The sequence below is a fragment of the Theobroma cacao genome, chromosome 1 (genome assembly GCF_000208745.1).
Source record: "Theobroma cacao cultivar B97-61/B2 chromosome 1, Criollo_cocoa_genome_V2, whole genome shotgun sequence".
In the NCBI taxonomy this organism is placed as follows: Eukaryota; Viridiplantae; Streptophyta; class Magnoliopsida; order Malvales; family Malvaceae; genus Theobroma; species Theobroma cacao.
This window is the reverse complement of record NC_030850.1, coordinates 35,329,525-35,345,775: the sequence shown is the minus strand read 5'-3', so window position 1 is coordinate 35,345,775 and position 16,251 is coordinate 35,329,525. Positions and strand designations below refer to the sequence as shown.

Below are 16,251 nucleotides of genomic sequence, written 5' to 3'. Positions count from 1 at the left end.
GATCTCCGGCAAATCAAGCTCAACAATGATTTCTTCTCTATTAATGTTAAAACAACGTTTGTCACTACTCTCTTTCTCTATAGACTATAAGCATTAAACAAATAGTGAAATTGATTTTTTTTATCTTTGAGCGAATCTAGCCATGATCAACAAACTACGCCCATTTGAACACAATCTGTGAAACTTATCAGCAATGCATCTTAAAAGATCACCTGCAATATTACCCCAACCAACCTCAAGTCTTCTTGCATGGGAGTCATGATGAAGTAGACGAAGAGCAAGGTTTTATTTCTTTCTTTGTACAAGAGTTAATTAATGATTTTGGCTATGACTTTTCTTATCCTGGTAGAACTCGAAGTCACTAACTGTATTTGTACTCAAGAATTATGAATTTAATTGCATTGGTGATGTAAAAGTAAGTCGTTAAAATATACATAAATCCGAAGCACAGCAACAATTAAACAAGCCCGAAAACACGAACCATTATCGCTGACGTTGGACGGAATCATATTCTTTTATAGAAAAATAAAAACCTACGGTTTCATGATTAGATTCCAGAATGAATAGTAGTTATCCAGGACAAAGGTTATGCAAAGTTAACAACAATCAGAAGTTTTAACTGGAAGTCGAAGGCCGGAATCGAACGCCGGGGAGATATCTCGAGACAAACTCCCTGGCCAAAGCTTGAAGTTCCTCATTCTCCGGTTCTTGATCAAAAGGATTCGGAAAACTTGTCAATTCGACAGAAGCCAGTTGTGGTTGCGGCCGATCAAAGCTCATGGACATGTTAGAAGAAGACACCAAGTCAGATCCTACTTCTGATGAGGAATGAAGGCTCGTTGGCGAAGTGTATTGGGCTTGAGATGGCGGCAGTAGAGGGAGACGCTGCAACGTCGAAAGACGGCCCTGAATGTAGGCTAACTCCGCCTGTAAATTCACTACCTACAATCATAACATAAATCCAAATTCAACTCTTATCTCTGTTTTCTAGTATAACATAAACTATGATTTTAAGTTCACAAATCGAAAGAGCAAGAGGCAGCCGACAGTGGAACGGAGAAACCGGGTAGAACAGATAGCAGACAGAACAAAGTCAAAATGAACCTCAACGTCTGTTAAATATCAATATATAACATATATTAAAACATGCATTATGTTCAATTATAATGTAATCTTTTCCTAACCCGAAGAAATTAATTTTATGTCTTATCTCTCTGAAAGAAGAGTTTAAAGTAGTCAAAAGTAAGAAGATAATGGTATCCTACCTAATTAAAGCTCATACCATATCTCTATTTTGTGTTCATCTGCCCAACAAATGGACGTGGTGGGCAGAAAAGAAGGAAGGGTGTCCTAATTCTTGAAACAGTATGGTTAAATCCGTAAACAAAATGGTTTACATAAGTAGACCGACCACCTTCCTCCCATCAAAGTAGAAAGTAGACCATCTTCCACTAAAAAAAGAAAAGAAAAGAAGAGCATTTATGCTCACTTTGGCTGTGAATTTTTTGCGCCTACCCTTCCTTTCTTGAACCCATAGAAAGCAAGGAGGACCATAATTCATGAAGAGGTGAAAGAAAATAGTTATCCCTATGGCATGATTGAGTTTCCCGAACGGCAATTGATGAAGGAGAAAATCCTTACAAGTAAATCGAGAGACTGACTTTGGTGAAGGAAGTTCACCATGATCGAACCTACACATGGTAGGACCCACGAGGGTCTATGCAAGAAGAAACACCATCAATCCTCAGTATTGTAACAATTCATATATCTTTTAGGTATATGATTACTACATTTTCTTAATCTCTTATCATAAAGAAGAAAAAAAATATATTGCTAAAACTAACAAAGTCAAAGCCAAAACTATTTGAATATTTCTCGAGTTGCTAAGTTTGCTTGTTGGCTCCGGCAAGTAACCAGACCCACTTAGCCATATTCACCTCTCCACTGACAGCCGCCAGCTCTCCCTCCCTCTCTCTCTCTCTGAAACGGAATTTAGCATGAATTTTGTTCAATTTCAACTTAAAAATTTCCAAAACGAGTTACCCAAACCAAAACACACCACCTTTCCAAGTACAAAACTTTAGACTGAGTTTCACCATCTGTTATTTTACCCCCAAAAGAGAAACTATAGTGAACAATATTACCTTGGGTAATAAAAAACAAATTTGTTCAAATTTAAGTAGGCTTAAAACCTACGTGATCAGCCGCAGTTTTAACGTTTAATAATCACAGAAGCCAAGAGAACCGTACCCAGGGCGCTCCTCGGCATGGCTGTGTCGCTAGGAAAGTGCAATGTCATTAGCGATTGATCACAAACTTTCTTTTTTTTTTTTTTGGGTGTTAATGAAATAAACAGGGTAAACAAATGTGAAAACCTTGACTATTTAGATTGCTTTTGCTAAAAAATATGATTCGGTTGTCAAACTTTTACCGAACGGCTACAGCCTCCAAGACACACGTTTGCATGAACACTGAACTTTCAAGTTTTAGGCCTAGAAATTATCTACCTCATGTCTCGTTTATTTTATTCCGAGCTTTACTAGGCCAATGCTGTGAAAACAGCTGGTTTCTTATGCCAAATCTGGGTATAAGATTTTACTCTAAGTTAGCTAGGACTGGGCTATAAACTATAAACTCTAGATTACTTCCACCGCTCTATTTGAGAAAACTTGTAGCCCGCTGGTGCATGCAATTACTAGTTGTACCTAAATGTACCAACAACAAAGTTACTAGTTTACCTACAATCTACATGTAGTAGTAACAAGTACCACTATTTATTAAGGGAATCCTTCCTAATAATTAGCAGAAGAAGAAGCTTAACAGAAAAGACATAAAATAATAGAAGAAAATATACAGAAAGGGAAAATCTAAGATTAAGTTTAGCAATTCAATATCTTCAATGGAAGAAATTTTTGAAGAAAATTTACAAACTCTAAAATGGTTAGGTGCGTGCATGCCAGCATGTTTGCCAAGGCTTCAAAGAAATATTGAAGCCCACGAGAGAGAAGGAAGGAAAGAAAAACCCTAAGACTTGAGACTGAAAATCAAAAATCTCTAATTGAGGAAAAATTTTCTATCATATTTAATGAATTTAGGGATTCTCTGTTTCCCCATCTGAAAATAGTGACATGCTCATTAATCAGCGAAGAATGACATGAAAGAAAGAAAATAAAGAAAAGAAAAGTTTGAGAACAGGAGCTGACCTGTTGTTGGAGGGTAAAGATGTGGCCAACACAGCCATAAACAGGGTCCCTAACCCTAGCCAAAGCCTCGTAACAGAGTGTAACAACAGCATCGACGCGCCTGTGAGCCGGTATCCGCAGCAGCATCTTGGAAGCATTGCTCGCACCAAAAACCTTGTGCACCGCAGCAAAGTGAGCCGTGCCTTGGTCCGAGTCAAAATATGGTGCAAAAATGCACCCTTTCACGCACTTCCTCCGCAGGAATTTGCAAGCACCGCAAGGCCCACCTCCGTTGTTTGCACTCATCTCTCTTCCTATCTATCTCTGTCTCTGATGGTTTTCTCTATGATCTCTCTCTCTCTCTCTCTCTCTCTCTCTACAGAGATTATCTCTGCTTTTGATCAGAACCAGACAAGTATAGAGCTAATATGCGGCGTCTAAAGAAAGAAAGAAGAGAAGAGAAAAACAAAGAGGAGGATTTGTGGGTATTTAGAGAGCAAACAGAGAGGGTTTTGTTTGTTTCCTGGTCTTAGACAAGAAACATGTTGAAAGCCCTGCTCTCTCTGGTGGTGGGTCATTGCGCAAAAAATAGACTGGTAGTTCCATCCTTTTTAAATCTATATATTTCCATTGTGATCAAATACAAATCATATTCTCTTTTTCTAAAACCAGGGAACCTTAAACTTAGTTTATATTGCTAATATTCTTAACCACTATATAACTCACCATTATTATATTCTATGAAAAATAGCTCACCCATCTTTTTCTATAACATTTTAATTAAGGTAAACTTCACTTTACTTGATTGTGTCTTTTTCCTAATTAATCCTTTGTGGATAAATTTTGTTCTTACAAAAGGTTACACAGTAAATTTTACTTTACATTTGAAAATATTTGAATAATTTTACTAAAAAATTTAGCAGTGTAACCTCTACTTAATCATAAAATACTAATTGAATAAAATAAAATATAAAATGTTATGTGAGAAAAATTAAAATTCCCGATATGATAAATAGAATTTACTCATTCATAGTAATTAATAAGTATACTTTGTCATATATCAAATATAAATTTAAGATGACTTTACATTTGCAATGTAATATACATGTATGATAAATTATATTAATATGAGAATTTTGTAAGATAAACAGGTCATTTGAAGATGTTTATATAGAATCCCTTGATTTAATATTCATGTATATGTCATGCTTGAAATAGATTATTCTTATTAAATACTTGATTAATGTTGAGATTCAATTTACACATACTTAAAATTAATTAGAAATATGAGTATACATTAAACGAGAGAGAGAGAGAGAGAGAGAGGGNAAGTAAATAGTAGTAGTACTAATAAGTAAGAGAGAGAGAGAGAGAGAGAGAGGGTGTATTGGTTTTGTTTCAAGCTTTAAAGCCACGGCAAAGCAGCAGTAGTAGTAGTGGGAGCAGCTTGCGTGAAGCAAACACACACATGCGGGTGAGTGGCGGTCTCAAGTCCTCAACTCCCAACCGCCGCAGTTGAGGCCACGTGCGAACCCCACGTGGGACAAACATCCCATCCAATCATCTCTGCCTCTTGTCACCTCCAACTTCAGCTTTTCTCAGCCTTCCCCCATCAGCGAAAAAACTCACTGAAAATAGACCACAGCTCGTTTTTCACCATTGCCCTCCCCTTGGGTTTTCTTTTCACCTTTTGTCTATGTTACCTGCTGCTGGCAGCTATTTACTCACCCCTTCACAAGGCAAGAGTACAATTACGTCAAGCCAAACTGATCTAACTGCAGATAAAGTATTTCAATTTCATATTTATAAATAAGAACGTTACACATTCTTTCATATTAATTTATCAAAGACATCGTATGGAGTTTTTTTTTTTTTGGTACATGAAATTGAAGTAATTTTCATAGAACAAAAATGAGTTAGAATTTGGGGAATGATCAAGGTCCCAAGGGTCACATGGAGGAGGGTGAGTTTTTACTTGTTTATTATAGCTTTGAGCTGATGGTCACTCTGGCCAGCAATTTCAATGAGAGATATCGTGTTCATATGTCCAAACCAAACGTGTCTCTCTCCGTCTCTCACCTCACGTACTTTTCACTTTTTTTTCTTCCTTTTTTGGCAATGATTTGTCCAGCTTTACGGTTTGATGTCACTTGCCCTCTAATTCATGTGGCGACATGGTGGCATGCCACTCATCAGAAAATGACATACGCACATCATTTCCGCATTCGGAATTCAATTATTCCTGTCACTAGTATTATTATTATTAGGACTTGTTCAAAGGCTTACTCTGCAAACTTCAAAGTCCAGTACATTAATTCTGTAAATTCAAGGAACAAAAATTCATGCATGGATAGCAATAAATAGTCACAAAATTATCAAGGGAAAGTACCAAAGTCAATGTTATTTTATCTTAGTAGCCAATGTTAGAACTTAATTACTATATATGCTACAATAAAGAGATGGAGTACTACCTTTTAAGATGCTATGACGATTTATTTATAGAAGGATTTTCATTTGCGAAATTAAAATAAAAAAGTACGGTCAACACCTCAACATGAACGAGATCAATAGTCAAGGAAGGCCAAGCTAAGCAGTCAAGCCCACACTGACTCGCACGAAAATCCATGCGCTTCACTTAAATTACCATAACTTCAAAGGCATTCTGAAACAGTGTTCCCTCTGCCGTCTCTCTTAAGGAAGACTATGGTCAGCAAAACTCAGTCAAACAGTTCACTTCCTGACGTCAAACAGCCTTTCACCTTTACCCCTCTTTCCTCCCACCCTTTTTTTAGGTTGTTTTTGAAGAAAAGTTAAAGGGAATTTCCTTTTGATAAATAAAGTACTCACAACTCGGTAGGAGAAAGGGCGTAAATTTTCTACTACAATATATTATTGGATTTTTCAGAATTTGATGAAAGAATAGGTATATATGATTGAAAGATTATTTAACTTTTGACATTGATCATCGACCTCCAATTCCAAAACCTAACCATCACTATCAATCAAAATAATTTATTCTTCATTTCCTTTGTATAATTATATATAAATTTTATGCTATCGTACTTAGATAAAATATTAATATTAATATTAATATTATATAAATAAATAGAACATAACCTTTTTAAATAAATGAGTTTAAAATTTAAATATATACATAAATACATTTATTATAATTGATATATAGTGTAACACAATTAACATGTTTATTTTACATGACATTACACGATTATGACATGATAAATCTTTTTAAACATGATTAACATATTTAAATTAATATAATACATAAGTTAAATAAGTCATATTATACAAATTTACATTATCACATAATTAATTAAATAGATTAAACATGTCATATGCGAGTTAAACTTAAATGTGTTGACACATTTAAGGCACATAGTACAAATACTCTAAACCCAAATTTATATAATATTAATCATTCTCATATTGTATTAAGAGAGGTTGTGTCTAATTATATGGTAATCGGTAGTTGATTACAAAAAGGCACATAGGTAACGTAATTAAAAAGGAGAAATAAATACAAGAGGCCAAGAGAAAGTGTAGTGTTTGAAAAATTGGCAAAGTAGAGCCGCGCCGTTCGCCGCTTGTCTGGTGCGTGCATGAGACGCTGAAGTAAGTAGGGAAGAAAAACTGGCCTTCTCCTTAGTATATAATTTACTCGCTCTGTCCATCTACAATTCTTGGTACGCCTACTATGTATTTTTCCAATTCACCTTAACCTTACCAAAGCATAAATTTTACCCAAGTTGTATTTTAATTAGGTATGTTCACTTCTTATATATTTTTTCAATTTTGCTTTTTGAGCTGTTTTTCTTCTGCTACAAGTGTTCATCGAATCTTGTAACCAAAGTGGTGTAATGCATGTATCATGTTATTGTTATGTTACGTTTACCAGTTTTCAGCATGCCTCTCTTCGATTAGAGTTTTTGGCTACGTGGACAAAATTTATACCAAGAAGTTATTAATTAAAGTTATTCAATTAATTAATTAACTAGGAGAAATTTTGGAGTATATATTGACCTTAGTTAGCTTATTATAATATTCAGTAGTTTACATACAAATATATCTCTAGATTTTGATCATAAATTACAAAACATTTCAGATGCATGAATTAAACCCAAATCTGAAACATTAATATGCAGAAAGGTTTATTATCATCAAATGTATGGATATATATAGACAGTAAAGTGGAAGATTAAAGGACGAATGATAATAATAGGAATAATAATAAAAAAGACAACGATAGCAGCTGGGCCAGTAATCTAGCCCAATAACATTCTAATGGTAACCTGTTTGATTTGAATGTGCTTTCCTTCGTGTCAATGAGGATGCTCCCAGGGAAAGACTGTTTAATTTGAGAGGAACACTCTTATTGTCAAATCAGATTCATAAGTTGCTATGGCTTGGGTGTATAATTGAGAAATCTAAGTGAAATTCACGATTTGAAAAAAAGTATTGGTGATGTAATACCCAAAAAGGATTTGAAATCTGTCTTTTAAATGAAAAAATTATGTACTAATTAATAAATTAAATGTTCAAATACAAACACAGTAATATATTATTATAGTTTGAAATTTGAGCTTTTCAATTTTTTTGATGACTGATTATTTCAGTTTATTTTTTTGTATTTCATAGTATGATTTTTAACTTATATGAGTGTTTGATATCAAAAAAACTTTACTTGTTTGAGATTGTTGCAGTAAGTCGTAATTAACATGTGAAATTCTTTATTTATGGTCATCATAATTGAATATATTTGTACTTTGCTAAAATAGTTTAAGAAGTACTAAGGCTGAAACGATCTATAGCAGAAGCTGCCATTGAAGGGTATTGATCAGCAGCAGCAGGGACAAATAAATTCTATTAATATTCAACCTTTTTGAGTGCATTGGAAGGCTTTGTCTATGATTACAAAATTAAGAAGCGGTCTTGGGTATTTGTAAAGATAATGAATTCATATCCTTATCGCAGAATGAAGGTTATCTTCTAAATGAATGGATTTACATTGACCAATATCTAATTAAAAAAGGACATAAGATAATTAAAAAAGAATAAAAAGAAAGTTGCTTAGTCACCCAATTGAGACTAGCAAGAGGATGCTAAATTAATCAAAGATCAAGTTTTTTTAGAAAAAAAAAATTGATTACAATCTCAAGCATGTGATAATCAGCCAATTGGGAAAGAGAATATATGATGGAGGTAGCTAGGATCATTTGATTCATTTCATTTATTAATATATTGTCTTTTCTTGATTTGGATTGGTGAAAATACTATTAAATGAAAATTTTAATTAATCTTAACAAGTAACTATAAACACCCATTAATCGGATTTATACATACTTACTTATTAATTATATATGATAGATTAATTAAGTGACATAAATCCTTGTCTTCCTCGACCAAAGTTGCACTGGAATTTGCAGCTTGATAATGATTAATTTCCGTCGGAACAAGCTCGTGGAGTAGTAGATGTGTGCATGAGAGTGACTGCTGTGGCAAGTAGTCTGGAAATTGGTGCAAAATGATAGAATGATTGCTGCTTTTCCAGCTGCAGGAATGACATGTTATCAAGGCATCATTGCCCCGAAAATTCATGTTCACTGTAAACTGATCGGCTTCGTGATGGGAAATGAACCGGCACATACAGGAATCCGATGTACTTTTTCATGTTAGGGATCCAACACGAAAATATATCTTTTAACCTGCAGGGCTCAAGCTTTCTTCCCAGGGAAATAATTTTAGTTATAATATATATATTTTTAATAATTCTTCAAAAACTTTAAAATATTTTATTTATTATATATTTTTAATATCTTTAAAATAAATTTTATTTAATAATTAATATAAATAATAAAATAATCTTCAAATTTTAATCAATTTGACCTTAATTCTTAAATTTATTCATGCTTCTCTCCTTTTATTTTTTTCTCTCTTTCTCTTTTTTTTTATTGAAATTAAGAAAGATATTCAAACTCTATTATTTAAATGAGGAGATCATGTACCAATTACTGAGTCAAATGTTCGAGTATATTTATATTTTATATGTTATATTTTATGAGTCTAAAAAATATTATCGAGTATAATTTTTTTATTAATTTTTTTATTTACATGTTATATAAAATTATTATCTATTATAAATTTTTTTATAATTATTTAAATATAATATATTTATTTTAAAAATTTTTAATTTGAATTTTTCTTTATCTTTAACTCTCTCAATAAAAATCGGTTAACTCTGCTCCAAAATAAGATGAACCAATAATCCTTAATCTTTTACTTTTGTATTTGCAAGAACTGCTCAAGAACGAGTTGATTATCGAGATTTGAGACCTAGTGATCTGTCAAAATTTTCCATTTACTTAAAAGGAGAGAAGATGAAAAATCTTCAAATCTCTCTGGAAATCGGGAGGCTGAAGGGGCCACCCCCTCGTTGTCATGCAAATTCTTTATGGTTACAGTACAAGTACAGTTGGCATGGTTCTTCATGTTTGTAGCAAGAAATTAGAACACTGATATTTTTGGAATCATAAAATAAAATAATTTCCACCTCATAATTTTTTCTAAAACTTAGGATTGATAGCATAAACTCATCTAACCCAAATTAATTTAATAAAAATTAGATAATTAACTCAAAGTTACTCTAAAAGTTTTTCCATTTTAGTTTTTTATTTTACTTAATTACTAATTTTAGATAATTTAACTAGGGTTAAATTGAGTTACGAAGGATCGATTTACGGGATATACTTAAGCTGGTTGTGATGGTATGAATTTGCTTTAGTGCTTCTTAAGGTCTTTGTTTGATTGTGCAGAGAGTAGGGATTGCTGATATTTTGATTAGTTTGATCTCGGTGACAATCAGAATAGACAATTTTATGTTTCTTTTACGTAGATAAGTGCAAGAGGAGGCTTTGCCCCCTGTGTGCTATTCTGCATACTACTGTTCTATGGTAGATTTTGTAAGTAATTTATGTAATGAAATCAATTCTTATACATATTTTTTTTAAGAATGAGAATCAATTTGATATGAGTAAGCATATGTTATCAAGTAACAAAATTATAAAAAATAATGAAGTAACCTTTTTTATAATGAATGCCAAAAAACCCACTTTTTAAAAATTATAATAAATTTATTCTCAATATAAAAATCAGCTTGCATGGTTTCATTAATTAGTTTGACCAGCCTGACTTCTAAAGATCAAAAGCAAAAGTACTCCTTAGATTTCATGATTAGCCTGGTCCAAACACTTTTTTCTTTTCCTTTTTTAAGTTTTAATCCAAACATTTTTTCTCATTTAATAATGTGAAATTTTGATCCTATAATAAAGTCTAAAACTAATATATTAAACTTGACAGCGGCTTTGCCGTATCTTAAGGTGACATCCTGTAATTAATAATGCATTTCCATGATCATAAAATTCGTAAAAGCAAATCATAATTAAATCAGATAAATCCTACCTCCGCTAGGTGTTTGACCGCACGAGTGGGAAAACCTGTGGGGTCTTAATTAGAATAATATAAATTAACATTATTGAGCTTTGATGAGACTGTTTCTGTTAGTTAAAGTTCAGGCAGAGCCTAATTACAAGACAACTCCTGATTATTAACACTTTTGACAGACAATTTATTAAAGAAATTTAACGTTAATGTGTGTTTGATTACTTGGACAGGGGAGGGCTTTCCCGAAATTTGTGGGAACTTTGTTACTTGAACTTCCTACATGTTAAATCATAATCATAAACCACTTGTTTATTATAACATGTTGATTATCATTTGTTTTCGTTGAAATATGTGTGCTTGAATAGTTAATTTTTAAAAAAATATTGATTTGTTAGTCAAAATATTTAAAACAAAACATAAATATTGATTTCATTACTTGATTTAATTATCCAAGACTACCACACAGAGGGGCAAGGCAACTCTTTCCTACGTTTGTCTACGTATATGAACATAAATTTACTTATTCTAATTGTAATTGAGATGAAACTAATTAATGTATTTACCTTTCTGTACTCGTTGTATAATAAAAAAAGTTTGAAAAAACAGTAAATGAGAATCATCCCATCACAATACAATACCCAATCCATTTACAACAACAAAAAAAAAACAGGCCATTAACTTGCACTATTGCTATTTGCAGAAGAAAAATGATGTCACAGGGAAGACATAAGGTTCGAATCCAAATCTACCACTATTAAAAGGAACAGATTAAACTATTGAGTTATGATTCCATTTGAATCTATTAAGAATCTTTTAAATTGATCGTGAAAAACCTTGAATGAAGGGGGGAATATGAAAGGACAATTTGGTAGTAGACATGAGACAACACGAGCTATACTCCTAGGATTGAATGCTGTAGATGTCGTTCTTCTGAACAGCGGGGAGTGCCCATCGTAGGAGGTGCAGGAGATGTATCATGTGGAACTGTTTGAACGTCATTTGTCGGTCATCAATGTCGTACTTTCACGACAAGTGTCTTTGTTTTACTGGTTGGAAGAGGATTTCTGTCAATGCTTCCTCTTCACAACACACAGATTGGACAAGAGCCGGACGGCGCGGTGACACGCCGTTACGGACTGTTAGTTGATATTTACTGTGTTACTTCTTTCCTTTTCAATCTTAATTTTTTCCTATATTTTTTGAATTTGCAGTCACTTGAAATACTTTCAAAGGTGTAAAAAAACAAAATGAAAAACTGTTTATTTTTAAATTAGAATTTGAGAAATAGGGGAAGAAAGACGAACGTTACTTTACATTCAAGTGAACGGCGGATGGGTCCCACTTGCAAAAAAATGAGGTCATACTTTTACCAAGCCGTTACGTTCTTTGTCACGGACTCACACGTGGCGGTCACACATTCGAATGGCTCATGCAGCTGCTTTGAACGCCGAAATTGAGTTTTGACCTTTTCATTGGCTTTTTGGCTCCCATCCCTTACATCAACCAGGATGACAATAACCATAAATTTTCATTTTTCTTTTTTATCCTGTTTATAAAGTAAAAGTTATCAAAGGTTTAATATCACCCAAAGACCATATAATTTACTGCTACATATATACCTTTTTAAAAGGAAAAATAAGTTCTTGAGTCAAACATACCAAGAATGAAAAAAAAGTTACTACAACTTTTTATTTGAAAGGTAAAATATTTATTTATTTTACATAATTCTACATTATCTATCAAATCTTTTGAAAAGAGTTAAATAGTATATAATTAAACACGTGATATTAAATTATATAAAAAAATCAAATTGAATACCAATGACGTTAGATGATTTACACATTATTGATATATTATATATAATTTAAATTACAAGATGAGATTGGTTATTGATCAGTTATATTTTGATTTTAAAAAATTATATATACAAGTAACAACGAATTATTTAAGAGTTACGTATAAATATTATCTACAAAAGTGTCTACCGAGCTTAATTGGTAAAGTTCAGAATAGAAAGAAAGTAATACGTGATTTAAAAACTTTAAACTTGCATCTTCCATTTTAAGTAAATAATGCTAATGAAATTTAATTAAACAAAAAATAGGAGGCTTTTCCTTTTCCATTTTCTTTGGTTCCTTTTAGCCGTATAATATAAAGGGTGTCACGCAAGAACAAAATGAAAAAAAGAGAATGATGATGGCCAACACCACAAAATCACTGTTGTTGTTGTTGTTGTTTGTCATCATCAAACTCATTACGCTCTCATCAACACTTCCATTTCGAGGTTTTCCTGATGCGAGCTTACCTGACATCGAAAGCCAAAGATACTGAAATCTATGCCGTAAGAAATTTGCTAGCTTGAGATGGGTGATCATGTCTTTCCCTTTGTAAAAGTAACCTTAACACAAGCCTATTCAGAATTGACAGGGATATAATGGATTAGACAAATCCAGTTCCCCAAGTTTAATCACTTTATTGGTAATTTTCCTCATCCATTAAAGAAAAAGTTCTATATTCTTTTTGAGTTGGAAAAAACACCCCTCCCATCATTTATTAGGAACTGCTATAAATAGTTAAGACGAAATTAAATGAAAAATAAACCTGTGGGTCATTCTCAAAAATCCAATGGATTTATTTTGGCTTATTATATGGAAAAGGAAAGCAATGGCTGAGTCATTTTCAACGTAGAGAGAGAGAAGGAGGGGGGGGGGGGGGGGGAGAGAGTTGGCGTCTTTTGCCCTCTACGCAGCTTAAAACACGCAGTGGCAAAAATAGACAGACTCCAATGACACGTTTCGACATCTAAAATCTATTCTCTTTTGATTGCAAGACAGATTCAGATGTAGGCGAAAGCAAAGTTGTAACCAAAAAATNATAATAGTTTTATATATATATATATATATATATATATATAGACACAATAGAAATAGAAACTAAGAGAGAGAGAGAGGGAGGGAGCTTTTAAAAGAGAAGAGGAAGAAGAGCATGTGTTTTGTTAGAAAATTCACGAGATAAAGGAAGATATATGGAGAAAAAAAGATAAAAATAAAAAAGGCAGTTGAGAATATAGCTAGGCTTATCGCATGTTTGCTTCACGCAAGCAGCTAAATGGGGGGAGGGTTTGCTCTCTCGCGTGGCTTTAAAGACTTCTTCTAGCGTTTTAAATCCCCCATTAAAATACCCATCACCACCCCCAAATGCCAAAAAGACCAACACCCACCAAACCAAACCCTAAAAAAAACATCTCCTCTCCTTATTCTTCTTCTTCACCTATTTCGACTTCTAGAAGAACCCCACAAACCCTAATGATGGGACCTATACTACTTTAAAAGGGAAAGGAAGAACAAATTAAAAGAGTTCCTAATCATGAGTGCAAACCCTAGCAGCAGCGGTGGTAGTGTAGGCGGTGGTGCTGGCAGTTGCAGTAGTGGTGGTGGTGGACCTTGTGGCGCGTGCAAGTTTTTGAGAAGGAAATGTGTGCCTGGTTGTATCTTTGCCCCTTATTTTGACTCGGAGCAAGGTGCAGCCCATTTTGCAGCGGTTCATAAGGTTTTTGGGGCGAGCAATGTGTCGAAGCTGCTTCTTCATATCCCTGTTCACAAACGGCTTGATGCGGTGGTTACCATATGTTACGAGGCTCAGGCTCGGCTTAGAGATCCTGTTTATGGCTGTGTTGCTCACATCTTTGCCCTTCAACAACAGGTAAATACCAGTCTTGTTTTCCTTTTTTAATCTTTTGATAAGGATTGTCATCTTTGGCACCTTTAGCAGGGCAGTTTAGTTTTGTTTGTTTCTCTTATTTGTCTTCTGTCTAATTTTACCCTCTGCTTTTTCAAGTAAATCCCGGAATCTTTTCTTCTTTTGAGAACTTCCATTTTCAGTTAAAACTTTGTCTTTGTAGTGAAATGGGCATTGAGGGCATTGACTCTCTTCGTTTTGATTAGAATCAATCTAGTTTAAGCCTCTTCTTGTACTGTATCTTCCCAAAGGATGATCAGGTTGACTCAGTTTATACATAGCTTTAGCAGAGCATTGGCTTTGATCTGACCTAAACCAGGAAGCAGTACCCGATATAGACCATCGTAAGGGAGTCTCGAAACACCCTTATCCTTTTCACACCAGCTCAGAAGGACTTGATGGGATAAGAAATGGTACTTACGGTAAAGAAGAAAAAATGTATGGGGTGCATGCTGCGTCGGGTGCAGGTTTTTTGCACACTTTGCTGAAATCTAGATACGTTTCCTTATTAACAAATCATTTGGTCGGCGGTTACCTCAAAGGAATATAGCCAGTCATATATATTTTTTTCTTTTGTTTTTGTGCAAATTCTGGATTTTGCAGGTATTAAGGAAATGGTCGGTTTTCTTTTCCTTTTCCTTTTTATTTTGTTTGGGGTTCATTTCATAGCTACAGTTCTTGTTCTAGCAAGCTTGTGTTTATGTCAAGGGCCAAAAAGTTGTTTCCTCTTCCCCATTAAAGAATTTGTTATCTTCCCAATTCCAGTACAGTAAATAGATCAATTAATGCAAATATAAACCCTCTGGCTTCCCCGAAAAGATGGAGTTGCTTCTTTCTTCAACAGCGATCGATGACCAAAAAAAATGGGATGACTCGGATGCTGTAGCTTAATTGTTTAATTAATTGATATATAGATGAAACTGTTCATAAAAACTTCTATTATATTTTGTCACGTACGAAGCATATTGTTTCCAAATCTAATTTAATATCTTAATTGGACCGATAAAATATTAAGTGTAATTAATGGTGGATTAGCAATGACTAATCATCATTTTGCTGCCTAGCTCGGCAATTATGCCATTGAAATTCTGTGCAGTCAGCATTCTTGTTCCTTTGCCATGAGAAAGCTTTGTTTGTTCGCAACCCCATGTTCTCGTGCACATAACCCGAGCGTCCTTTTAGTGTAAACAAAGACTCCAAGCCTTGATTTAATTTATCTCAAAATTATTGTTTAATTCCCATTGTTTCCGTTCTTTTTTTTTTTGGGGGGGACTGTTTTGGCAGGTGGTGAATTTGCAAGCAGAGCTATCGTACTTACAAGCCCATTTAGCTACGCTAGAGCTTCCATCACCGCCGCCGCCGCCCCCGCCGTCAACAACGCTGATGGCACCACCTCCTCTCTCCATATCGGACCTCCCATCAGCCACGTCCGTGCCTGCCACGTACGACTTATCGTCACTTTTTGATCCCGTGGTGCAACATTCATGGGGCATGCAGCAGAGGCAAATCGATCCACGCCAATTTGGAGGGAGCGGCTCATCATCATTAACCGGTAGCGGCGATCTTCAAGCGTTGGCTCGTGAGCTCCTCCACAGACAAGGGTCTCCACAGCATGGTTGTTTGCCATGCACCGATGCTTCACCATCACAATCTCTCTCAAAGTGAAGACTGAGCCTTTTCCTTAGTGTCTACTTGCCTTGAAAAATCTCTCTTGACCCAAAACTGGCTAGCAAGGGAGCTTTTATTTTCCTGTTATATTTCATTGGGCAAGTAACCTTAATAACTAATCTGGTTATATTTTTTTTTCCTCCTTTTCTTCCTTTTTTGAGATATCAGTGAAATTCAAAATTTAGTCTTATTTATGGAGGCCTAAATT

The 16,251-nt window shown here is 34.2% G+C and overlaps 2 protein-coding genes across 2 annotated transcripts; one reads left to right on the top strand and one right to left on the bottom strand.

Moving 5' to 3' along the window:
* On the bottom strand, positions 347 to 3,719 carry LOC18614289 (LOB domain-containing protein 31). The gene is made up of 2 exons (XM_007051975.2): positions 3,204 to 3,719; positions 347 to 942 (listed from the first exon to the last, which is right to left on the bottom strand). Exons 1-2 carry the CDS (start codon positions 3,486 to 3,488, stop codon positions 616 to 618), a joined length of 612 nt encoding a protein of 203 aa, XP_007052037.2. The 5' UTR covers positions 3,489 to 3,719; the 3' UTR covers positions 347 to 615.
* Positions 13,680 to 16,182, top strand: LOC18614288 (LOB domain-containing protein 18). The gene is made up of 2 exons (XM_018114356.1): positions 13,680 to 14,339; positions 15,660 to 16,182. Exons 1-2 carry the CDS (start codon positions 14,004 to 14,006, stop codon positions 16,038 to 16,040), a joined length of 717 nt encoding a protein of 238 aa, XP_017969845.1. The 5' UTR covers positions 13,680 to 14,003; the 3' UTR covers positions 16,041 to 16,182.

Coding starts and splice junctions, on each gene's coding strand:
- LOC18614289 (XM_007051975.2), bottom strand. CDS start 3,488: ATGAGTGCAAACAACGGAGGTGGGCCTTGCGGTGCTTGCAAATTCCTG. Junction 943..3,203: donor TCTTTACCCTCCAACAACAG/GTCAGCTCCTGT, acceptor TTATGATTGTAG/GTAGTGAATTTACAGGCGGA.
- LOC18614288 (XM_018114356.1), top strand. CDS start 14,004: ATGAGTGCAAACCCTAGCAGCAGCGGTGGTAGTGTAGGCGGTGGTGCT. Junction 14,340..15,659: donor TCTTTGCCCTTCAACAACAG/GTAAATACCAGT, acceptor CTGTTTTGGCAG/GTGGTGAATTTGCAAGCAGA.